Source organism: Pseudopipra pipra, chromosome 5 (assembly GCF_036250125.1).
Source record: "Pseudopipra pipra isolate bDixPip1 chromosome 5, bDixPip1.hap1, whole genome shotgun sequence".
NCBI lineage: Eukaryota > Metazoa > Chordata > Aves > Passeriformes > Pipridae > Pseudopipra > Pseudopipra pipra.
Window position 1 is genome coordinate 39603325 of NC_087553.1, and position 26798 is coordinate 39630122.

The 26798-nt window shown below is 40.2% G+C and overlaps 1 protein-coding gene across 2 annotated transcripts in view; it reads left to right on the top strand.

Moving 5' to 3' along the window:
* PTPRR (protein tyrosine phosphatase receptor type R) overlaps positions 1-26798 on the top strand; it is a 147254-nt gene that overhangs the window by 83028 nt on the left and 37428 nt on the right. For both annotated transcript variants that reach the window (XM_064655665.1, XM_064655666.1), the window contains exon 6: positions 4031-4293. In XM_064655665.1, coding sequence (XP_064511735.1) covers positions 4031-4293 — 263 coding nt within the window. The remainder of the gene's footprint in view (positions 1-4030; positions 4294-26798) is intronic.

Here is a 26798-nt window from a genome sequence, read left to right on the forward strand (position 1 = left end):
ATAAATAACAGGCTCTTTAATCTGCAGAGTAACTGTACGAACAGGAGTGATGACTTCTCAAGCTTCTTACTAAAGGTCCCAAGATTCCTGAGGTCTTACCTGCCTATATTTCAGTTTTATAGGATAGTAAAAGCAACATCACATTGATACAAAATTATCAGCGCACAGTTGTTAGAGTATGTGTCAATATTTATGTATCAAATATACAAATTTTACACTGAAATGACTAGTAAGTACATGAAGGAGTAATCATATTTTTTAGCAACTTTGCCATTCACATTGTATGAGTTCAGTGGCCAGGTTTCTGAGCATTAGGCATACTTCTAATATGTTGACTATGGGATGTGCAGTGGTCACACAGAAGATGAACAACACTACACCACCACTGACATTCGTAGGGTAATTTTTGCATTTTTTGTAATGTTGTATCTTACATATTTTCCTTCTCTGAATTGTGTAATTCTTCTGTGGTGGATAAATAAAAGTGTTTACTGAATTCTCTGACAATTATCAGCATTTATAAACACATAGTATCTTGAAGTCTTTTGATATATTCAAACACACTTAATTTTCTTTAACTTCAATGGATTTCCCACTTACAACCTCAAGATGGAAAGAATGCTTAAACTGAAGGTATTAAAAAATGATCACATTTATAACAAAATGTTATGTCGTCTTTTAAAGTCTCGCTAAGATTTGAAAAGCGCTTATTTTACCACAGAAAATTGTTGCTTTATATAATTTTTACTTCCTTGTCATCTCCATCTCTCCATGCCATCTCACTCAAAAATAGAAGGGTAACTCCAAAAGTACTAACTTTTTACTTTGAAGAAGAGATATTTTGGTCATTACTGACTGTTTGACTGGAAGGGTATAGAAAATGCTGCCTGTCCTTGTCCTGGTGCTACACAGTATTTTCATTAATGATCCGGAATGCACAGACAGTATTGGGAATTGTTAGCATTGTGTAGGACAATATCAGAACTTCAAATATTATTAAGGTGCCGGAGGAAAGATGGGAAGGACAAAGAATGATGCTTGGCAGGGACAAGAGCTCTAATCATGTGCATCAATACAACATAGGAGATATGTGGCAAAGGAAATATGGTAGGAAATATGTTCTTTAGGAAAGGTTTCAGCAGTACCAGAGAACATACACTTAGGTAAATGAGTAACATAACAGTGTTGCAAAAATTACACTTCTTGCCCTGGGATGTATGAATGAGGATATGATCTCTTAAGATCTGAATTCAGCTTGGCTCTGGTAATAATTTGGTTGTAGTATTGTGTCTTATTCTCTGTGGTCTCTCTCCACCACACTTGTGAGAAATGTCAGGCAATTATAGGAGGAAAGAGATGCAAGAGTGATTAGAGACACAGAAGACATGAAATTATTTGGTTTATTTATTACAAGGAAAAGAAGAGCAAGCAGGAACATGACAGTTCCCAAACACAGAAAGATTTCAAAGGCTTTGATAAGGAACAATATAATACTTTCTCCATTGGGGACTGGAAAAGGAGCAGATTTTTCACAGGGTGATTTTGCTGACTCATTAAAGAGATTTTTATTATTGCATGTGTCACTAGACTCTGAATTGCGTTGCTTGGGGAAGCTTGGGAGTTTTCAGCCGTTAAGAAATCATCTGTCAGAAATAGTTTGGGTGTAGCTGATTTGAACTTAAGGCAGAGGTAAATACTAGTAGACTCCTTGAACTCCCTTCCAGATGGAATTACTGTGATGCTGTGGTCTTTTCTGCAAGCATTCACCCTTCTGTTGCCTCCCAAGTCCAACCTGTATCTTTTTTATGTGTGCTACTGTTTATATTGTGTAAATGGACAGTGTCTCAGATTTTGCTGGGACCTGCTGATACATGGGGTATGTGCAATCTGTAAAGCTAAGAAACAGCTCACATTGTTTTTCATCCCACTTAGTGTGTGTCAGAGTGGCAGATTATGAAAAGTAGTAATTCAGTATTTCAAATTCAGCCATTGCAATCTATCACACTGTAAGGCATTTGGCTCATCCTGAGTAGCTTTGGCTCTAGCAACCATATGAGACTGCCAAAATGCGGACTCTTTATTGGAGTTACAGGGTAGGCACCTATTTGTCCATTGGTGGTTATTTGTACTTTAAAGGGTCCAAAAGCAGAAAGCTTAGCCTGCATCTGTAGATGACTTGGAAAGGTCCTTTAAAGTGTGGAGTAGGAAGTACTTTAAGTGATGATAGCCCCATCACGCTTTCTGAGGAAAGTGTGTTAGCACTTAGATCAAATGTGGTTCTTTAGATTTTTTTCAACTTCTGTTACTCTCAAGCTGTCTTTTTTACCTAGGGTCTAATAATAGATTATTAAAAAGGATATGAAATAATACTTGTCCATATTTTGGAAGTCAAAACCACAATTCCTTGGGTCTCCAAGGAGTGAAACTATGTCAAAACATATCAGTGACAAGAAGGTATGGTGAGCATTGTCACAGCTGTGAATATCTGAGCTGTTTGTCTGCAGATTACTAGAAACAAATTAAACCAAAGCAATCAGTGGAGTAAAAGAGAGTTAAAATATTTCAAGCCTCCATTTTATCTTTATCAATACCTGTGCCCTTGCTTCACAGTAGGGCTGCTTTTTCTGCAAAATAATGGCAAAGAGATCTTATCCATGCAATTCTAAACTCTTCTGAATGAACAGATGGTTTACTTAGCTAAGTCTTGTTTAATGGGTGTATTGCTAATTACATTAGGTCAGATCCCAGCTAAACCTCTAATGCTAATCCTTGAACAAACAAACCCATCAGATATATCCAGTCTTCACTGGTAAGCTATGGATTGATAGATCTTTATGTGCAGTAGTGGGCCAACAGCTGTCAAAGAGCTTCTGACTTGCAGAGGAAAAAATGCTTTGGTCTAGACTTTGCCATTATTCAAGGATTCAAGTCAAATGCTTTACAGGAACAGAAAAAGCAGAGTAGAAAGTATAAGGATATCTGCAGACATCTTCAAAAAACTGTGTAAGTGCCTTCCACCTTCTTACGCAGTATTTATGATAGTAATTCTTGTAAGTATCATAGGTTGTAAGGCACACATCGAAAATGGCACGACTACAGCTCAGAAATAATTTTTGCAATTGTCCTCCAAAGAAATAAGATGCGTTAAACAGGTGTAACGTGGGTTCCTCTGGAGTGACATTACCAAGCATATGCTACCTGCCAGCCCTCTCCCAGCCAGTGTTCAGCAATGTCAGTGTGGAGTTTGATGGAAGAAGATCAGTACAACTTCTGAAAAGCTTTTAATGCAGATGTCTGACATCCATGGTCATAAGCAATAGGTGGACAGAGAATCCTGATATTACAGTATGTTCTGGGTAATTATAAAGCAGGTTTTTCTGAACAGATGCTTAAATAACTTCATAGGCCACTCATCGCTTCAGCTTTATTCCAGAATAGGAAGCGTTTCTCTGAGGATATTGGGGCATATCCTTATCCTGAGGAGTATTTCAGAGTAGTAGCAGCCTACCATTACAAAAGTGACCTAGTAAAGTTCAAGCATCAGCTCCATGCCAGATGAGTAAGTGCTTTCAAGAACATCTGCTTTAAAACAAATTGAGGCTGCTATAGTTAGTGATTTGCACCTTAATATGTCATGAGCATCTATTTTATTTTGTACCATTGCCTCTCTTGTGTTAAAATGCTCAAAAAATTTTCTACATTTACTCTATCATTACTTCCTTCTTCACAGTGTCTTTTGTGACTGATTTCCATTCTATGTTATTTGCCCCTTTAATAATACAACTGCTAGTATTACAAATAATTACTGACTCACAGTGAGAACTGTTAAAATCCCTGCTGCCTACATGTACACCCTGAAGTTTACATAATGGAAATATTTTTCTGGTTGTGGAAAATGCTGTGTAACACAATTTGTGACTTACCTCTAGGAATGCAAGCCACATATAGAAATCTTATCCAGCATTTGTGATACCTTTCTTGCCTTGTTTACTAGGCAACTGAAATTGGGCTATCCTCTTTATTTCTCTAGGTTCTGTACAGATTAAAGGAGAAGATCCAGTTGTCACTGAGACAAGAGAAGGAAAAGAAGCAGGAGATCCACCTGTCGCCCCTTCCCCTGCAGACGTCTCAATCCGAGTGTAAGACCACCAACAACATGGTCCAGCCTCAACAAGCTCCAAAGGTTGTCAGTGTTGTAGTGGACCCTCAAGGCCAGTGTGTTCCTGAGCTCAAACCTCCCCTGTGTGCCAGTCCTTCTCCTTTCAGAATGAAACCCGTGGGGCTCCAGGAAAGGTAGGATGGTGCCTGGCGCATTCAGGATTTATTCTGCTTTTTTAAACTTCCGCTTTGTGATTCATGTTTCCCTTCTGCCAGTCAATGGGAGACTTTGCCATATAGACATCTGAGAAGAGAGATTTTGGTGTGTTAATATCTATCTCATGGGTATTCTCCCTCTCCTTTCCTTTTCATATGACCAGAGGTTCAGGTCATGCAAAAAGGTGCAGTTTTGGGCTGAGATTAACTACATTAGTGGCTTTTCTTTTTGCTAATTAGTTTATTCCCCTTTCCAATGATTACTTCAATAATTTTTCATTTTACATTGATTTTTGCCTGTTTTGATCCTGGAGATCCTGGCAGATGGCTCAAGGGCTGGTAATGTATTCTCAGCAAAGGATGTTCTCATTGTCAGGGAGTGCCTAGCACATGGAAAACTTAGAAAGAAGAAATATTTACACTTAATGCATTTAGCAATCTCGTACAGCGTTTCCATTATCACCTTTAGGTAATTTTTCTTCTGAAGTCCAGCCTTCCATGATAGTCAAGATACAGTTCAAAGTCTACAGGCTTTACAAAAAAGAGGAAGAAGTGATTAATAATGAAATCAACCCTTGTGTGCAGTTCCTCATAAATACTTGGGCACCCAACCTTGCCACTCATTGTACCTTTCAAAAACTGGGCCAGTGCTCTTTTTATAAAACCAGTTATTCTTCCCACAGGAGGATGCACACTGACATCTGTCCCTCCTCTGTTCGAAACCTATATAATTTCTTGTTTGATGGCTTCAGGCCACTTTCATAAAGTATCAGTGCTCTGAATAACTAATGTAGCATGCAGCCACGCAACTGAACTCTTCTGCCCCGGCACAGACAATAAATGAAAGAACAGACACCATGTGGAGACCAAGAAGAGACTCATCTGTAAAGACTCTCAACTGAGCTGTAACCCTGATTCAGCTTGAACCATAGATGACAGAGATTTTATACATGGATTTATGACAGATAGAGCTCAGGGAGAGGGACTGAGTCTTCTATCAGCAAAAGATGCTGAAAGGCAGAGCTGTCATAAAATATCTAGTGATATCACTGCAGGGAAAAAAAAAGGAATGGAGGAAGCAAGTAAATACATTTTGATAGTTCTTCTCTTTTCACAAGACCCTAAAAATAAAGCTCACAAGAAGGAGGATCACCTAGCTCATTTATAATGCTTAGTACCTAACACAGCATATGTAGTAGTTCAGAGGGATTAGGGGAAAGGAATTTGTAGACGTAGTTTGTACTTAAGCACAAAGAAAGAAAGTAAAAACTATTGATCTAAGATATTAATTTCCACCCCCACAGATAGGAACTCTGCATTTAATACTCCTAAACCTAATTTCATCCTTTGGAAGAACAAAGTTCTGAGTCAGGTATGTCAAAATGGAGAGCTGAGATACAAACCTGATGTTTTGTCAAATAAACCAGGAATTTCAGGTAATTACTAAGGAAAAAGAAGTTGAAGGAATTGAGCACTTTAGTTTCTACTGTAAAAGAACACTAATCAACCACCATGGAAAAGTGAAAGTCATTGTGATAACATCCCATTGTGCAGTTCTTTTTGTCATTTTTAATGCAGTTAGATTTTATCAGCAGAAGTCCACTTCTAAGAAATGGTGATTTAAGTTTATTTCAAGCTCAGTGATACAAAGCTCTGGGGATGTGAGGGAGAGATCTTTAGGGAATAGTTTATCTTCAGCTCCTCTTACATAAGCAGCTATTATTGCATGTATTTCTCATTTATTTACTATAATCTGTATTATGAACAAATTTGTACATATTTTGACACTCAGAAGCACTGGAGGCAAAAATTAATAATGCACCAATGCATTTTGCCTCAGATGTCATCTGATGACCAGGTAAGTGGACAATTTAAAACTCCTCTCCACCTTTCTGCCCCAACAAAAACCTTGCACTAGACAACCTTGGCTATCCTCATTATACACTGCAAGCAGCAAGCCATGCACTAAACAGTCTAGTGACTGCTCTTTTTCTGTCAATATGGAGCGGGATCAACCCAGGAGGTCCCTTCCTGTCCAAAGCCACAGCTTGAGGGTACTCATTCGATAATTTTTGCTACCCTGATTTTGGTTTCTGCGGGGGGAAGAAGCTCTTGGCAGGCTAGAGTGGATATGCAGGCTCCTTGAAAAACTTAGCATGGAGATTCCTTTGGTCCCTGATTTGATTCCTTAAGTGTGATCCATAGTCATGAAATGCCCAGTATGATCCTGACCTGTATCTGTTTGAATAGAAATCAACGGTCCATGGTGCAAACCAGTGAGTGTGCCAACCACTGTACCTAGCCATCTAGGTGGAAGTTTGTGACAAACTTTCTGAAGCAGGAGACAGAAAAGTCAGATGATGCAACCTGATCTCATTGAAGATGTCCCTGCTCATTGCAGGGAGGTGTTGGACTAGACGACCTTAAAAAGTCCCTTTCAGGTCAAACTATTCTAAGATGCTATGATTCTATGCCTGTCTCTCAAGCTCTCCCTGCTCTGCACACTATGTGCTGCTTTGAGAGGCATACCCTTGACAGGATAAGGGATAATGATTTTTAACTGAAGGAGGGTAGATTTAGAGTAGATATAAGGAAGAAGTTTTTTACAATGAGGATGAAACTCTGGAACACTTTGCACAAAGAGATGCTAGATGCCCCATCCCTGGAAGCATTCAAGGTAAGGTTGGACAGGACACTGAGCAACCTGATCTAGTTGAAGCTGTCCCTGCCCACGGCAGAGAAGTGGGACTAGGTGACCTTTAAAGGTCCATTCCAACCCAAACTATTATATGATTCTATGATCTAAATGCAAAAATACAGTGGAACTGAATTTCACAAAGCACCACATTAGCCTCAGGCTCTCGGAACCTTTCCATTTTAATAGGAATAGCATTGGCCAGTACAGAGGCAAACAAATTGTTGATGGACAACTGTGCACGGATAAAAATGTTTCTGGGAGTTTGTCCAGCTTCTTAAAATGTATTGGGCTTCTGAATACTAGAGCCAAGTCCACTAACATATTTTTCTGCACATCTGGAAAGGCTCTTACTCAGCTATTTCTATAAAGCTCAGACGCCCAGCAGATTATGCAGCGTTTGCACTATCAAATGTGTGGAATGCCGCAGATGATTTGTATGCCACACAGACACGCCTTGCGGATGCGGCCGTGCGTGAGCGCGGGCGCGGAGAGGGTGACACCTAGAGCCGGCGGGCAGCGCTGCCCCGCATCCCCCGCTCCGGCAGCGCGCCGGCCAGCGCTTTTATCTTTGGCTGTAGCTCTTGGGGGACGGAAGGTGATCACGTAGTCAGGATAACTGCCCCAGTGGCCTCAGGAGACGATTCTGCTCCCGATTCTGCTCCACTCTCATGAGACTCCACCTGGAGTACTGCATTGAGCTCCAGGGCCCCCAACATAAGAAGGATGTGGACTTTTTGGAGCAAGAAGGGCCACAAAAATGATCAGAGGGCTGGAACAGTTCTTCTGTGAAGACAGACAGAGAGTTAGGGTTGTTCAGCCTGGAAAAGAGAAGGCTCCAGAGAGTCCTTATTGTGGCCTTTCAGTACTTAAATAGGGCTTATAAGAAAGATGGAAACAAAGTTTCTAGGAGGGCCTGTTGCAGTAGGACAAGGGGTAATGGCTTCAAACTGAAGGAAGGTAGATTTAGATTAGATATAAGTTGATTATAAGTTTCCTAGAGAGGTGTGGATGCCCCATCCCTGGAAACATTCTAGGTCAGGTTGAAGGAGGTTCTGAGCAACCTAACCTAACCGAAGCTGTTGCTACCCATGGCAAGGGAGTGGGACTAGATGACCTTTAAAGGTCTCTTCTAACCCAAACTATTCTCTGATTCTATGATTTTCCTAGATGCTGATCAGGGATGTGTGCCCATGTGCAGTTTGCAGTTGGGAAAGGGATGGAACGGTGGTGGCCAAGAGTGAAGGATGAACTGACAGGTGTGGAGGTGAGAGGACTGTCAGAACAAAGAGGCACTGCCCCCTTTCTATTACAATTAATGATTGATGCTGAGGCAGGCAAGTGAAGAGCTGTCTTCACAGCCTCCTGGCGTCCTTTGGATTGTTCAGTACAGAATGCTTTGAAGTTGCTCTCTTCTGGTGTTTTCACAACTGCTGCTCCTTTGCAGCAAAGGCCTTCTCCATTGTCAACCCACACCATTCTGTTACTGACCAAAGGAGCAGGAGAGTGAGTGTTCTCTTGTGGGTGTCTTCAGTGATGAACTGTCACAATATCATAGCGCCGATGCCTGAATTTAGAATGTAAATGATCCTTTTCTCTTCTGTGAGCACATCCATGAATATTGCATCAGTGTTTATTTTTCTACTTAGGCTTTTATAGGTTTATATGAATAATATATACTTTTTCCTTTAGCAGAGTAAGGCTTCCTTTTATTCTGTTTTATTCATCTTGATATGAATGGTTCCAGCCAAAACCAGAATGTGGTGAAATGGAATGTGGTATTTTAAATTTAATTCTGACATATCAAGCATTGAAGATTCTTAGTACAAGCAGTGAGTTGCTAAATGACAAGCATGGTGGATATAAATATAAATGTTACCACACCAACACAGTATTACAGCTGGATTTACATTTCCTCTGGCCCTTGCTGCTGTGAGTTTTAGTTCCAGTTTATTTATTCCAGTTCCAGTCATATTATTTATGACTATGAAAACTGTATTCCAACTAACTAGTGTGCAATATGGTGTTTTGTTCAAATTAGTTATTATGCAAAAATACATGAAAGAAAAGAAAATGTGGAAAATATCTCTTCTACTGTGTGTTGAAAACCACAAACAGTGCTTTGGAAATTTTTCTCAAGCATTGTATTCTATCCTAGCCACAAAGACCTAAAACTCTGGCTATTACATCTAAATAATTAGTGGAAAAAATCACAGCACTGTGTTTTCTTAATCTATTACATATTCATCAGAAAATTTTTCTATCTAAAAGGAGGAGCTCCTCATGGTCACATGTCAGGATGCCATAGGCATACAGGACTCTCCTTCAGAGCAGGTAGCATTTATATGGGCTTTGTGCTCATTTTTTTCTCTGCAAATAAATACAAGAGAGTGGAGACTATGATAGAAAGAAACTTGGCAAATAGAGCAAAAACCTGGCAGATAAGTGAAATAATAAAATATTTTTAAAATGTGAAAGAAAATAATTGTGCAATGGAGACATAGCTGTGACACAGGAAAACAGATGGTACTCTGGGAAGAGCCAGCAAGAGCAAAACTGGAGAGGGGGCTGCTCACTGGCCTCGTTCAACAGACACTGTGCAACCAAGTCTGCAGCCTCTGGAGAAAATCAGTAGACATCAGAATAGTAGGGGGAAAAATCATCTAAATCAGTCAAGTGTAGCTCCCTACAAACATAACAGATGAGTGAATTTTGGCTTGAACTCTGATTGTGAGATGTTACTTTTCCCCACAAAGCAGAGCAATACTGTAAAAACTCTATGCTTCAGTTAATAGACTGTACTCAGTGAGCTTTCTCTTACCGTCCTAAAGATCCTAAATTCTTTCTCAAGTTCTAAGAAGTATTCATTAGACATGCAGTGAGTACAGCTCACTGTAAGTATAATGAAGTAAAAGTGAAAATAATGTGCATTATAATGCTGCTAAATGCTCATCTCTGACCGCTTCCCTATAACATGACAAAAAGAGATATTCTGATGGAAAGGAAAGGCAATATATTTTTTATATCATTTAAAAAGGTAGATTCAGATAACCCATAGGAGTCTGTAGAACTCACTGCCAAAGGAAAAAGTTTGAAACATTAGCACAAGGTATACACACATCTAGTCCCAATAATGAGAGAAATTATTGTTCTCTGTCTGACTTCAGCATTCTTCCTCAGAAACATCTTGTATTTGATACCTTTACAAAGAAAATCTTGAATAGTTTGGGCTTCAAGTTTGTAGGTGGAAGAAAAATCACACTGTTAATATTGGTAACTATTCTCTTTTATTAGTCATTCTACATAGACATACGAATTATTAAACTATAGATCCAACCATTTATGCAATTTCTGTAAACATGCCAGGTTTTGTAGTTTATTGCACAAGCATGGGAACTTAATATATTTACAGGAAGGGGCCTTGAATTTCCTGGCTAAAATATACTAGCTTTGCATAGATTTGGAGGATAAATTTGCCCTATTGTGTGGTGCTGAATATGCTTTCTGCATTCCTAATTTAAATCCTAGGGATTGTTTTCAGGAAAATGTCATTGTAATTATTTGAACACAGCTATTTGCGAACACGAAAGTATGAGCTGGAGAACAGCTTTGTGGTGATTTCCTATCAGAAGGAATTTGCAGAGCACCAGGGACTGGTAAACTGAGTTTGAGGTGGGAGGCAGGAACTTTTGTGCTCTGGTGTGTCTCTGGCATCAACTCATTAGAGCACTTTCGACCTGGCATATAAACCTCCTCCAGCTGTACTCCTGACCACTGGATTGAGGATGACTGAGTGTTGTGTCCATCTGAAGAGGTGCAGTGAAGAGGAGAACCTTAACATGAGGTACAGCAAAAGTCCTACCTGCTACTATTCGTGTACATCATTTAAGAAGAGTGAGAGAATATAATTACAAAGCAAACAAACAAACAAAAAAACCACTTTCTCAAGGACTTAAAAATACATTTCTCTCATTTGGCACACTTCTCAGCTATATTACATCCTGGTCTGTAAGATCACAGAATCATAGAACCATAAAATGGTTTTGTCTGGAAGGGACCTTGAAGAAAATCTAGTTCCAGCCCCCCTGCCATGGGCAGGGACATCTTCCACTGGATCAGGTTGTTCAAAGTCCCATTCAGCCTGGCCTTGAGCACTTCCAGGGATGGGACATCCACTTATAAATTCAATACACCCAGAAACACTTACTGCCCTGAGGCTGCCTAGCAGAAATTAGTTTGTGTCCATACTGCCAAGCTCACTTTACCTTCAAAAGAGTGGGGAATGGATGCAGACTACAAAAATGGTTTGTGCACATGCTTGTTCCCAAATTGTGACAGTAAATTGCTTTCCAGTGCTCATGTTGTCATAGGCTAAAAACAAACTGGGGCTGCAAGTCTTGATACACAAGCACTGTCATTCAGTACTGGGATTGTTTCCTGGCACTGTGATTTTTTTTTTCAAGCTTTAACTTGCACTTGAAGAAGTGCACAGCTGGTGTAGCAGCTGACATGAGGGGAGCAGTCCTGATTGTGGGCAGTTGCTTATGGCCTTTTAGTAATTCTCTTTCCAGTGCAGGGTCTCCCTGCAGCCCTACATTGTGGTTTCCTTCTCCTCAGATCATCTCAACTACCTGGAAAGCCACACTCTGACTGCTGGCACCTGCACTCTGGGTGACAGGGTAAGGGCAAGGGCTGAAAATTTCACCTACTGAGGTGGGAGAAGCTACCTCTAAGTAACAGGGAACATGAGGTGGGATCCTACTTTGAGGGTCTCCTGCTCAGTGCCTGAGAGGTCTGTGTTAGCATGTGGATTCATCACTCAAGAGAGAATAATTCTGTGCCTCCAACTTGCATTTGTGAAACATTTCTGTTAGTGCACTGTCACTCTAAAAACTTTCTCCATGTGCCAGACCTTTGAGTCGCACAAATGTCTATTCTGTCCAACCCATTACAGATTTCTTTGCTTATCTGCAGTGTAGGAAGAGGGCAGGAATGTTCCCCTTTCTCTGGAAGGGAAGTGAACTCAGGCACCAGCCTAACAAAGACTCTATAAAAAACGTACTTTAACTATTTGACTCCTGGCTGGTTGGGAAGCTGTTTTGGTTGTGGTTAGAGGTCTTTGAAGCAAAACTCTGTGGGAGTTACAATCTAATTAAATAAATGCAAATATGTACCGTTGCCCAAACTTACACCCACAGTCCTTTTCCCTGTGTCTCTGGCACATCTTACAAATGACTTCAGATTAGTGTGGGTTAGATGGTATGTTTCCACTCCTGTTTCCATCTCGGCTTTAAATTGTCCCACGTCCCTTTTTTCTTCTCTTGCAAAGAACTAAAAGCTCTTCAAAGAATGTGACTTTCACTTCTGGGAGTGGATAATTCAGGCAAATTAGCCCATCTGTATTTAGAAAAAATTTTCTGCTGCAGCTTCATGGTCCTCTGCTCTCATGTACCAGGGAGTGCTGCATTTAGTGTGCAGTCCATGCCTACCCTTGGTTTTGCCTTTACTGTCCTCTGTTGTTTAGTCAGAAATTTTATAATTATTTTATTGTATTCCCAGGTCGTCTCTTATCTGGCATTTATTCTTGTTACTTCAGTTGCTACTGGTTTTAGCTTGTACACAGGAAACTGCAGTGCCAATCAGTGTTGTTCCCAAGGTGACAGGAAACCCTATTTGGTCGGATGTTGATTGTGCTTGTCTTTACGGCTCCACCCATCACACTTTCTTCCTTTTTGGCTTAAGTTAAGAAAAATTAATCAGTGACTGCCATCTGGTAGACAGCTTTGGTGGTTTTGCAGTGATTAGTCCAGCCAATCTTTTGAAAAGTCACATGTGGCACAAGAACCCAAGGGAAAATATCCATGTTAATATTTAAATGCTTCTTGAGGCTTAGATTTACAGGGACCATTGTTACCCTGAGCATATGAGTAATTTGAGTTGTGTGAATAATCCCCTTCTCTTTTTGAGCAGCAGGTTTGGGATTTTAAGTGTTGTTTGATCAGAGGGTTAAACTCTTATGCAGCTTTCCAGTGACTGATTTCCTCAGCACCTCTCTGCCTCCAATTCTTTTCTATGCTTGACCATCCAGACATGGTTTCTGTGGCTGCCTCACCAGCTGTCCTAATGTGCAGGCAGAGTTGGACATCTGGGAAAGTGAGGAGATGTGTGTTAGCTGGGTTCAAATGCTCTGAGCATCTTGTTTCAGCCTGTAGCAGGATGTGTCCATCTGTGACGTTTGCAACCAAGTATATCGCCTTTTCACAATGGTGGGTTGGAAATTCTGTGGTAAGGGCAAAGGGCAAGAGAGGAGCACCAGTTTCTTTATGACATTGGTTTCTAAGCAGGAAATATCTCATGAGCCCTTGACTAGTACCCACAAGTACTGGTTTCGGGAAAACAGTGTAGAAGGAGGCAACCATATCAGATATAAGGAGTTTTTATATTTAGAAGGAAGGTTGATTTTTTACATTTGGGGGTTTTATAGAAAAGTGTCCTTGAGTCTCCCCATTAATGTCTGAAAAAGTTTAATTCTTCAAGTTAAAACAAAAATACCTTTCTTCTTGTTTCAGAATGCATTTATCTCTCATCATGCCATTTCTTCTACAGGGCAACCTAAAGCTGATCTTAACTCAGTTCCCCTTAATTTAAAATATTATGAACAGACACAGAAAATAGTTAAAGAAAAGAAAAACATCAAAGTGGCTCCAAAACTGCAATGTAAGATATCCAGGTATTTTTTTGAGTTGCAAGAAGCCATATGCTGGAAGCACTTACATCCAGCTTACATTAGAGCCATCAGTTAATATTCCAGACCACAAATCTCTTCTTTGAGTGCAATCATAATTAATTTTATTTCTGTGTAGTGTCAGGAGAACACTTACAAATTATGACAGTTGACTAATTTTACTGCTTCATTTTTGAAGAATGCGGTTCTGGATATTCAGAAGAGATCTCTTACATAGTCAGAGCTAGTATGTACAGAAATCTTAACATTGTTAGATAGCAGAAATGTCCCTTGTTTGCAAATACACCTCTGCTCAAAGAATACTGCATGTAAATGTGTGGGCCAGAGTATTTCTCAGCTCTTGTGGGAAATTCTCTTCAGCATTTTTATTAATAAAGCACCTGAGAGCCTTGGTCACAGATCAGGATCCCTATGTGCGAGACTCCATAAGTTCACAAAAATGAAATGTTCTATCCAAAAGACCTACATTCTAAACATCAGACAAGATAGTAAATGTGTACAGACAATCAAACATGCCTCAGGAAATAGAGAAGCAATAGCATCATGGCAGAGATGAGGATGCCCAAAGTATACTATGAGAATGGTTTGGCCAAAGAATTACTGCCCAGAGGCAGTAGCTGATTCCATACGACATTGACATTTCAGCCAGGCTCTTGCTAGAGTTATTTGTCTGCTTTGATACCATCACATCCAAGCTGATGCTCCAGTTTAGTTTGACTTTGAACCTTAGCTAAGTATGGCCAAGACATTTCAGCAACTCTTTTTATGATTTTCATACTAAGACAAGTGGGACATTGGTTAAGTGACTGATCTAAGATAGTATTTCAAATCAGTGCCTATCTTCATAAAGTACCTGGGCTCTTGAACTCTCCATTCATTTCTCTAACCAGAGGAGTCTATAAGAAGCTACAAAACTGATATTTCTTTCTGCGACAGGGACTTCTCTTATGTTCCCTATCAAAGAATATACTTTGATGCTTAACAAACAGAGTGTATTGTTGTTATTAATTTATGGTACCTATAATTATCCTTGTTATGTTAATACTGTGATTTGATAACAAGAGCGAAACAGAACACAGCAACTTCAAATGACCGCTCAAATATGCGATAGGAATCAGAAGGGGAAGTTTTGTATATAATTCCCACACAGAAAAATGTCGTGAAGTACAATGTTTCTCTAGGGAACTCAGTCCTGATGGTTCAGAATGACCAATAGTAGCTCCCTGGAAAACTGTGCTGCCCGTGAAAGACAGGGTTGGTGCTGGGCAGGAGGCAGCTGAGTTTGCCCCTCTGCCAGGGCTGGCACTTCCACTTCCCACCATCCCCCAACAGCTGCATCTCCTGTTTTTGAAATGTCTCAAATCCTTCCTGAGTTGTAAAAAATTCTACCAGAGGACTGCTGCATATAGTCCAGAGGCTTTCAGTTCCTCTCCCTGGATTTGATAGTGGACCTAAAAGCATAATCTTACAACAAATTAAGGAAAACAATCAGAAGGGCAGAAAAATACACAATGGTTAATAAATACAATTTGCATGGGCTTGTTTCACTTTAAACTCTATTTAGCTTGTTTTTCCTCTGTGGATTTATAGAGATATCTGGGAAGAGAGTTTGACCCACAGACCACAATACTGAATAGGTTTGCAAAAGAAGGAGGCATTGTGAAAAGCAAAAAGCCAGTATTGTAAATAATCCCCAAGTTAACCCTCTGGCTACAGAGAATACATTTGCAATTTACTGATAAGATTAAAACAAAATAAATGTTTTCTGCTTCATCACAAGATTTTTTGCAAATGTAGATGGTTTAAATACTCCTCTAGTCCCCATGTAGAGTGTTCACTGTTGCCTGGCTCCCAGCTACAAAGCTTATCATCCTGGGTCAGTGCAGAGGTCATAAGGCTAAGTAAGATGTCTGTAGAAAAAAACATACAAGAGAGGACACCAGGCACATAGATGGGGAAGCACCCTTTGGTTCAGGACATTCCTAAACAACGGAGTGCCAGAAGATGGAGGATGTACTAAAAATGAGTAACAGTATTAATTAAGTAATAAGTAATTCCTGCTTGCTTTGTTCTTGCATTCTTTGCTAAAACCTCTTCTTACTGACCATTATTGAAAACAGGATACTGCTCCACCTTTGGCCTTACACGGTACAGCAAATTTATGTTCACATTTCTACATTACTGTCTTCAATGTATGTTAACCTGACCCATTAGCTGTATGGAGCCCTGTGTATTGAGAGGGTTTGTACCAAGATAGATGAGGTGGAGGTCAGATTAGGAGTGAGTTTGGTTTATCTTTCAGATATGACTTATCTCCTTTCTCTTTATTTCATAATGCAATGTGCATTTAGAGGAAACTACTTTTGTCAGAATCCTCACATTTCCCTCTCCTGTTCAAATTCATAGAAGTGAATTTAAATCAAGCTGTTTAAGTTTCTTAATGTCATTAATCTTTTGCTAATAGAAGACTATTAATCTGAAGCAATTGTCATTATTTCGCTCTGAAATTTTTTATCTGTACTGACTCATTGATGGTGTGTATGAGAAGGTAGATCCAGAAAGCCTTTGCTCTGGCCTTCATCTCTGGGCACAGGTACAGATGCATTTCCCTTCTCTAGAGCCCTGCCTATGCAGTCCCCTATAGGAATGTCTCTGATGAATACAGGCAGTGGCCGGGGCTGTAGACTTAAAAGGGATCTGTTAAGCTCTGTAGAAAAAATCTCGAGGTCACTTACCTGTCTTCCTCATCAGCCCTTCAGCTCTAGATGGGCCCTTTTAAACGTCTATCTAACCTCTGAAGTGCAAGATAAAGTACATCTTGGTATGCAGACATTTACAGCTGTCTTAAAAGCATTCAAGCATTGCTCTGTTTCAAATTGCAAGCCTAAGTGGATTTCCTAAACTTTATTTTCAAAGGGAATCCAGGCCCTTTTTACATTAATATACTTGTTTGAGCAAGCCTTCCCATAGAAAGCAAGGCTGGAAAGCCAGACTGTGAAAGTGGATCAAGAAAAAAAAGCTGGAAAGAGAGAAAGGTTTATAGACCTAGCTTAGGTGTCAGCTCTGGAGACTTTAGAAGCAGCTAAACAGCAGATCTAAATGCACATAGAGGGGTCCTGTCTTTAAGAACCTAAATCCCATCAACTCATAAAACAACTTAGGCACGTAAGTTACCCTGGAAATGGAACTATGTGTTCTGAAGTGTATGAGCTACAAGGATTTGGGGTCTGTACAGGCAGTCTTAGATGGTGTGACTGAGTGGAGCCATTCTGCCAGATCCCTTTGGAAATGTCCATAGATGGCGCAGCTCTGTTGAGCAACAATGTGAGTCTGGAGGTTTTACATTCTTCAGAAACTGCTGCTGTTTAGTAATTTCTTCAAAGTGCACTAACAATTCATTTGTCTGCTTAGAAATCTTCCGTGTGACACTTGCAGTAGTTTAAAGATAATGAAGACCAAGTCAAATAAACAAGAAATGTGCTTTTTTATCTTAAGGTTGACAGAGTGTAGTAAACGCCTCTTTTCCCAGATGTTCCTTCCTGTCTTTCCCAAATGGCAAACTCACCAGGAAAGAACTCATTGTACTGATTAGTCTTCAAGTCACAATAAAAAATAATTTTCTCTTATTGATACTGTCTGAAGATACTGCCCATTTACATTGCAAATATTCCTGCCCATGTCTTTTTCCAGGTCAGCTGGTTTTGTTTAAAGCCTCAAAAGGGTATTGAAGGATATTAATGTGTGAATAGATTATATATTTACTTGTTTGGATTTAAGGGTAGTAAATGATATTCCTTAAATGAGCAGCAGTTGCAGGAGGGAAGTGGAGTTTGTGCTTAAGAGATTAATTATTATGGAATACATGAAGCTAAATTGACTTACATATAAAAAAAAAAACCAACATTTTTTCTATCTAAAAGATGAAAAATCTAAGATCCATTATTAATTTGTATAACCATATGGCTGACCAGTTAAATAGCAAAGAAGTTCAGTTAAGCAGTCTTTAAAAACCACTTCCTAGAAGCTATTGATGTAAAGTTGCACCCCTCCATCCTCATTGATTAGATCAGTTCTCCTAGATAGGCTGTTCTCTGTATAATGCAGGCAAGCACCCTCTGGGCATGCCGTAGTGCTCACCAAAGAAGTGAGCCTTCTATGTGCTGGGAAAAGTAACCTGGCTTTGCACCTGGACAAGAGGTCTAAATTGACAATGATGGTGCATGGCTACAGCTCCTCCAAGGTGTCATGGAGGTACTTACGAACTGAAATCCTAGAGGGGCAACTCATACAAATATGACAAAAGTATTTTGCAGATTGGTTTTTTCTTTGTTTTTGAGGAAAATATACAGCAGACAGAATATGTGGGGTTTTTTAAACAGTTCTTCTTGGCTTACCTTAAATAAATGCTTTATCTGAGCTCCTTGAGTTGTGCATTTTTTTAATATGTGGAGCCCTAGCAGTCAATTCTTATTATTCTCCATTCTCTTTTCCATTTTCCTATTCTTTTAATCCCTTTTGTTTATATTCATTGTAACTTGGTTTGAATTAGCATGTACATTAATCAGAGAGAGAACAGGTCATCCAGGACATGAGGCCTCCAGTATGAAATAGAGCAATGCTGCAGTGCAAGGAGATAATAATAGCAATAAACAAAACTGCATTCAATTAAAGCTCTCCCATCTAAAGAAAATTAACCATAAATTAGTAAACATTTGTTCAGCTCTTTGAATAAACAGCTCAAATAAGCACAACAAATTGGCATCTTCATTTATTTTTACTTCTGAACATTTGCCTCAATTTTCAGTCACACTGGAGACACATATATGTGACTATGAATGAGAAACAGAGCTTTATGTTGCCATTCAAACTTTATTACCATTCAAATTTTATTGAAGAGAGAAGTTTGCGTGACAAAATGCAATTTGATTGTACAAGTAATCTACAGGAAAAGATGGGAGGTTGTATAAGCTTTGCATTTTTGAACAGTCAGTTCCCGTAGTTGAGCGGTGTAGCCTTATCGAGGGCAGAACAGCAGTGAATTGGCAGTACATTAGAAAGCCTGATTAAAAGAGGGAAAGTTGAAACTACACTCATGTCAGCTGTTTTCCTCTACAGGATATTGAGCCATTCCTGTCCTAACCAGATACTGATTGCTTAAAACTTAATCCAGAAGTACTTGTCAAAACTGTTTCCTCAGCTCGTTTTAACCTGCTGAGCTGTGAGGAGATCCTTAGAATTTTTTGCAGTTTAGTGCTAGAGGTATTGTCCTGCTCTCGCTCATGGCTGTGGGAACAAGATCAGACCCTCTGGAGAGAACATGAAGTGCCTCCAGTTTCCAGAAAAGCTATTTAAAACTTTATAGCTGAGGCTCCTGATTAGTTTCTGTGGACTCAGAGTGGGCTGGATTATGCTGCCAGGTGCTGCAAGGAGTTTTCTTGTAGCTGGGAGGCTGCAGAGGATTGGAAGTCTTGCCTCACAGCAGCCATATATCCCTCTTCTCCTTTCAGTAGGCACACAGCTTGCTGTCATCCCTTCTAAATGCCTTGCTCAGAATCAGAGGCATCCTCAGATTCAGAGTTTTTCATCAGTTTTTCAAGTGATAAATAACTGGAGAAAAATAAAAAATAAATAAATGGCGAAAAATAAAAATGCAGCACTGGAATATTATGAGGAGAGCTGTGTGGCAGAGCAAACATGAGCAGAAGTGGCAGATATTCTTTACAAGATGCACACTTCATCCTATTGCCTCTCTTACAGTCCTGAGCTTAAATATATTCAATCTGTCGCTTTCTGGTGATAGGTATTAGCTTCAGTGTTATGTCCCCGTTACCCCCTGTAAATGAAGTCCTTTATTTGGTGAGATGGGGCTGCCCATACCAGTGGCTACAGGATTTGTGTCAGGTGCAGATGACTGTGAGACAGAGTAGAAATAATACAAATATCAGTAATACTAACCATTTAATTGTTAAGCATGTTTGTGGAAAATTGGGCTAATATCTACCTATCTGTCCAGGATCTCCTCTTTGGAGACGAAAAATCAGAGCCAGAGAAAGGTTAATCTGTGAAAGGAATAAGGCTTTGGAAACTAGGCCAGGAGCCTATAAAGAGAGGTCTACTGTTCCCACACATGATAGGAGGTCAGTAGGTAATTTCTGGTGTTTTAACTAGCACTGGTATGTCAGGAGATAGCAGGAAAGGGGGGAAGATGAAGTTTTGACTACCTGCACATCCAAGTGCTGAAGGTAGAACTCAGGTCTTGAATTTTTTGTTTCATGCATCGTAAAGTTTTTGCAAAATGGCCAAACATGAGCTGAGCGGAATAGATCCTTCAAGGTAACAGTATAAATTTAGACTGGCCATAATGCAAAGTAAATCAGTCACTTTATATTCATAGTTACAGATTTTCTATCAAAATCAGTTTGTATTCCTCTGCAATTGTTTTTTTTAAGTAAATTATAGACATAAATAGTACTGAATCTTCAAGTCATTTAGAGATCAGTTTCCTTCATAGAAGACTACCTATGGCATTTGATTGCAAAATTACTTAAGAAATAATACAGATTTAGGGAACTTTGGGTTTTAGTCCTGCTTCTAACTCTAATTCTCCTTTGGTCTTGTTAATTGGTTTATTGCAACTTCTGATTTTTGAGTACTTCAGTCTGGGTGTGATATAGATTTGGTTTGTTGAAAAGTATTGATAACCTGAGGTCTCAGTGGCTTCCTAAAAACTGCAGCCCTTGTTCAAGTGAAAACCAGCAGCAACCCAGAATTGTCAGCAGGTGAAGCAGAGTATTTGAGAAGCTGAGTTTTCATCGTGGGTCTGCCCACAGCATCTGTATGACAGTGTATAAGGCACCTAGGAGTGTAAAAATGAAAAGTACAATATATGTAATAAGTACTGTTTGAAAATATTAGGATGACATTCACACAGTTACCTAATGATTTTTAATTATTTTCTCAAACTAATACTGATGATATAGAATGTCCTTTGTTGAAATCGAGTAAATAAGAGGATAATTATATTAATTGGTATTGTATATTATCAGAACTCGTGGAGTTTTCTATCAGAATATTGTTTAATATGTGCTACAGCACAACAGAAAACTGAAACTAATGAGCTCTAAATTTCTAAGAAAAGAATGTATACCTAAGAAGAAATGAATCTTTGCCACGGTCCGAAGGGGGGATGGGACTGTGGCACAACACGGGTTCAGGAGACAAGGTAGGGTGCAGGTAGAATGGTTTATTGAGGCGTGCGCAGGATTCTTTATCAGTTCAGGGGGGGAAAGGGCCAGAACATAGGGTGGGGCATGAGACAGACAAACAAGAGAGCAAATCAGGATAGGGGCACAGGTGAAAGAGGGAGGAACGGGGAGGAACCAGGGAAAGAAAGGGCAAATGGAGACTGTCTCCTCTCTGCAGCTTCTCCAGCCAATCCACAGGAAAGCAGGGAAGTGGACAAGCCTTAACATGCCCGGGAGATACAAATTCTGGGGAAGCATACAATGTGTATATACATAATAACTGTAAAGTCTGTATCATAAAGTCCTTTCAATCACTGTACATCTTTTTCCACTTCTGAAATTGTTCCCATTCTGATTCCTGGTCCTTCACAAATGTTTGTTTTTCAGATTGAGGTGATCAATAATGGGTCTTTATTGCATGCTTAGAAGGCTTGTTTGAGATAGTATGCTAATGGTCAGAAACAAATCAAGAGATCATGACACTCACTGATATAACCATACTCTCATTCATCTCCACTTTCCCAAGATGTCCAGTCATATCAGTAGCGCATAGTGGATATGTATTTCAGGATAGCAAGTACAGAGCAAGAATCATATATATACATTTTTGAAAAATACCTAAAGTGTTCTTAGAAGCAACTATTTAACAATACTGTGAACGTTACTTTAAAATTTATCATATTATATTTCACTTCAAATGAGAGCCATCTCTTAACCTTCTGAGGACTGTCTGTAATGGATATTATAGATCTTCATTTGTGAAGAAATGTCTCAGTTGTTTATTAGAAGATCCACATTAGTGTTTGCTTGAGGCTGGAAGGAAACAGCAGTATCTTCAGTCCTTTGCAAAGATTATTTTAACCTCTCTGTACTTCTGCTTTTCTACTTTTTCTTTTTTCAACACTGATTTTTTTGATGAAGTCAGAGTTTGCTATTTTTATTTATTTTATATCAACATTAATTCCTTTTCTCAGTTACTCTACTTTTCACACATCACCACAGCTTTACATGTCACATTATTTCATCTATGTGACCATGTTTTCTCTTAGCTATTTTGCTAAAAGCAGCAAGAAGGCCAAGACCAGTATTTTTTCTATTGTTTACAAATTTGCTTTCTTTTTCCTTTGAATCGCTCTACTGAAACATAAAACTAGATATGCAGCTAAAGTCTGGCACCAGTAAGGTAGTAAGTGCTGGAAAGCATGTGCCTAGTTGTGCTCTCCCAGTGCAATCACAGCAGTGCAAAACCCACCTGCATCCCGAGCGTTTGCGGCTGAGAAAGAGCAGCAAGGCGAGAGACTCAGGGCCCATGTCTAGGCCTAGTCTGTGAGCACCACAGAAACAAAATGCACAGGGGAATTGGGGGCTTTTTCTCTTTAGTAAAACCCAGGGAGAGTATCCCTGCAGAGTGTTCCTTGGTACAAGTGGGATCTGAGGACCCAAAGCAAACTCCCTCCCCAGCAGCCACAGCCAGCACCACTCTTCGTGTTAATTAATGGCTTTCTTCCCCCCACACGCCCGACATGGCTCCTCCCTCAGCTACGCAGCGGCTCGCCCGAGAGATGGAGGGCCAATGGTGCAGGAGGAAGCACCTCCCGTGTCCACAGTGCTGGGGTCAGAGGGCAATGGCTTTTGGAGGGCAGCAGCCACCACCGCTGCTTCCAAAACCACTAGAGAGAAGGAGAAACCAAGGTTCAGGAATCTGGGTGTAGTGTTTTTCAGGAGTGCTGAATAAACACGGGAATGTGTATTTAAAGAAACTACCTAGCTTAAACAAACAACTGGGAAAACAGGTCGGGCAACTGGATTTTCATAATCACCATCTATGGCTTAATTTTAGGGTCAGGGAAGACCCGGAAATGACCTCACTAATGATTAATAGGCTTTAGTAACCTGTTGGCCCTCTGAGGTGGACAGGTGGAGTTTCCTTTTGAGTGTGTTCAAACAAATACTGCATTTTTAATTTTTTTTTTATCATGGTCTGTAATAAAATCTGGTTCTATAAATGTATTATTTAAAATACTCCAGGGACTTCTCATCAGTAGACTTCTCTGTGTTATCCAATTGAAAAGAAGGCTGTGAGTATGTAGTAAAACCCCTCTCTGGGATTCTAGACAATACACAGACAAAAGTGGTTTCCTGACAGCACTTACGTACCCAATAAGGTGGCTGTCCCAGCTGCTGAAACTTCAGAAGGGTTACTCTCGTGATGATTTTAACATAATGTTGTTGCAAATGTTTACAATTCCTCAGACTCCTCACATGGTGCTCTTCCCCATCAAGACACAACGAGAGGATGCTGGGAGAGGTGTACTGTAACAAAGTCTTCTCTAATTTGGCCCGGACTATTAACATGGGGAACATAAAGAATATAAAGTTATTTAAATGTCAAAAAAGGTAGAAAATATTAATAAATAAGGGAAACCCCATGTGTATGGCTCTCTTACTCTAATTTGAAGTGGAAAAATACCTGTATGTAGTAGGAGATACACATGTACACATACACACACACACACATATATCTATATCTATCTCTCTCTATATATATATATGTCCAAGAAAAATGAATTGTCTGACTTGAAGTGTCACTGGTATGATTGTGAGTTCTTTATTCAAAACCTATTGTAGACAAGAGATACTTACTAAAAATGGGCTCCTTGTTGCTCTGTGTCCTGCCTTGTGCAATCCCTTCCAATAAGGTGGGAAAAGGTGACCTCACTACGTAAACTCTTTCCATCGAGGTAGTAAAAGAGAAGAGAATTTTTGCTTTCTATTCTTCAACAGAAAGTGAAGACTTTAACTGTTGGAGGAACACAGAGAATCCAAGGAGTCCAGAGGAGGATCTGAGACTATAAGCATCTTCTATTAGAACATACAAGCATATAGTGGGTTCAGGCCCTCCCTCATCTTTCAAGATAATGCAGTATGTCTTGTTTTCAGCCCTATTCCATAACATAAAGAATGCAATAAAGAAGTTTGCATAATTAATGCTAATATTGGTAATAGTATTGCTAATGTATGTAAACATTATTAAAAAAATTATTAACTGAAGCATATTTCAAAAGGGTTCTTTGAGATGCCCATATTTATGGAAGAATTACCTTTAGAACTATTTTCTATTATATATCCTCTTATGGACTTTCTAAAAGGATTGCTGTCTTTCAGGTAACTATTTCCTGCCCTATATTCAGATTTTATTCAATAAAAAATGTAGCTTTTAATGTATTAAATATGTACCTAAAAATTAGTTCTTCTTTCCAGAGTAAGTTATTTGATCCTCAACACCAGTATTCACCAATAATTCCCATAAATGGTAAAAGGTATAAACTCACAGTTATAATTAGATCAGGTATATTTTTTGTTGTTGTTAAAAAGGAAATAGCCTTTTTGCCAAGACTGTCAGTTATAACAATGTAAAAGCCAAAGAAAATATTAACATTTTCACTGTACTTTGTTACTGGACAATGAGAATATTTTTCCTCTATATTAGGAAATCCCAGTAGGCTCTCCCAGAAGTATGTCTGGGTCTAAATTGCTACCCATTTGTCAACCAAAGGTAGCCTAAACAGTTTCACAGGGATTCATTGCACAGCTCTTCTTTGGATTTCTGGATGGTTTTCAAAAGACTGGATTTGGGATATATACCCTCAGAGCCACCTGTTTGAGAGACTGCCTTTTTCCATGGAATAAATTGCTAGTCACAGTCAGAAGAGGTGCTTGTGCAGGAGAGTTTTTATGACAGAGAGGTCTAACAGGATGTTTTCCTTGAGAAATGGCCTGGAGCTGGGGACTGACTTCTCCCATAGGCAGGGGTAGTCCCCGGGGAAATGGGATGGGTATGTGAGCCAGCACCCTGCTGCAGGGTCCAGCTGAGAGCGGCCACCATAGCTGGCTCATGGTGTGCCCACCTCCCAGGCTGTCATGGCTCTGGATTTGGGCATCAGTGCTGGTACTGCCAGCCAGGGCTTCAATGCCATGCAGGGTGTGTAGCAAGTCACAGAGCAATACTGGTAGTTTGTGCATATATCAGTTACTCGCTATTTCTGCTAAGAATGCTACTTCACTTCTGCCTACCTTTTAGCAAAATAGCAGAATCATACCCCACACACTTCCTTGTGACAACAGAAATTGTCCCCATCTACCCCTGGAGGCAGCCAGCCACTTGCAGACACCTCAGCTACCTCTCGCCCCTTCCACCTCCACTTCCATCACTGACTCACTGTTACCATCTGTGGGCCTGGGCAGCAAAGCCTTTGCTGCCACCCACCCATTGCCTAAGCTGAAGTAAAGCTGAAGTAGGCTTGTGAACGCAATGGCACAATGTGAGATTCACTGATTCCACCAGGTGGCCTTGTCTCTTGGCCATTGTTGCTTTTTGCTGTGCTAAGTGACAGGTGAGTGACAGGTGACTGGAGTAATTTCTATTCATGCAGACTGACATGATATAAATCTTTTCATTTAAAAAAAATTAGTGCTGAAATGTATAAGAGGAAGAAAAGTGCATCAGAGTTGTGCCTGAACAAAAAAAATGTGTTATGCTCATACAGTTACATTGCTCAAATGTGCATGCAAACAAATACCTGTGGGCTAACAATGAATAATGAAAGACCAGTAAAATACAAGTATTAACACAAGCAACTTTTGATGTAGACCAGAGGTGGTGAATGGTGCTACATCCAGTTGGCAGCTGGTCACTAGTGGGGTTCCCCAGGGCTCAGTATTGAAGCCAGTCCTGTTTAATCATAGAATCATAGAATCATAGAATCATAGAATCATAGAATCAGCTGGGTTGGAAAGGACCTCTTAGATCATTAAGTCCAACCCTTGATCCACTACCACCGTGGTTACTAGACCATGGCACTAAGTGCCACATCCAGTCTCATCTTAAAAACCTCCAGGGATGGTGAATCCACCACTTCCCTGGGCAGCCCATTCCAATGCCTGATTACCCTCTCTGTAAAGAATTTCTTCCTAATATCCAACCTAAACCTCCCCTGGCGGAGCTTAAGACCATGTCCTCTTGTCTTACTGATAGCTGCCTGGGAGAAGAGACCAACCCCCACCTGGCTCCAACCTCCTTTCAGGTAGCTGTAGAGAGTGATGAGATCTCCCCTGAGCCTCCTCCAGGCTAAACAACCCCAGCTCCCAGTTATCTTTATTGATGATCTGGACGAGGGGATTGAGTGCAACTTCAGTGAGTTCACAGATGACACTAAGTTGGGCAGGAGTGTTGATCTGCTGGAGGGTAGGAGAGCTCTGCAGAGGGATCTGGACAGGCTAGATCGATGGACTGAGGCCAATGGTATGAGATTCAATAAGGCAAAGTGCTTGGTCCTGCACTTTTGTCACAACAATCCCAGGCAGTGCTACAGGCTGGGGCAGAGTGGCTGGAAAGGGGTCCAGCAGAAAAGTTCCTGGGGGTGCTGGTCAACAGCCAGCTGAACATGAGCCAACACTGTGCCCTGGTGGACAAGAAAGCCAATGGCATCCTGGCTTCTATGAAAAATAATGTGGCCAGCACAACCAGGGCAGCACTGGTGTACTTGGCACTGGTGAGGCTGCACCTCACCAGTCAACTGTTGTGTTGAGTTCTAGGCCTCTCACTTCAAGAAAGACATTGAGGTACTGAAGCCTGTCCAGAGGAGGGAAATGAAGCTGGTGAAGAGTCTGGAGCACACGTCCTGTGAGAGATGGCTGAGGGAACTGTGGGTCTTCAGCTTGCAGAAAAGGAGGCTCAGGGGAAACCTTATCACTCTCCACAACCACCTGAAAGGAGGTTGTAGCAAGGTGAGGGTCAGCC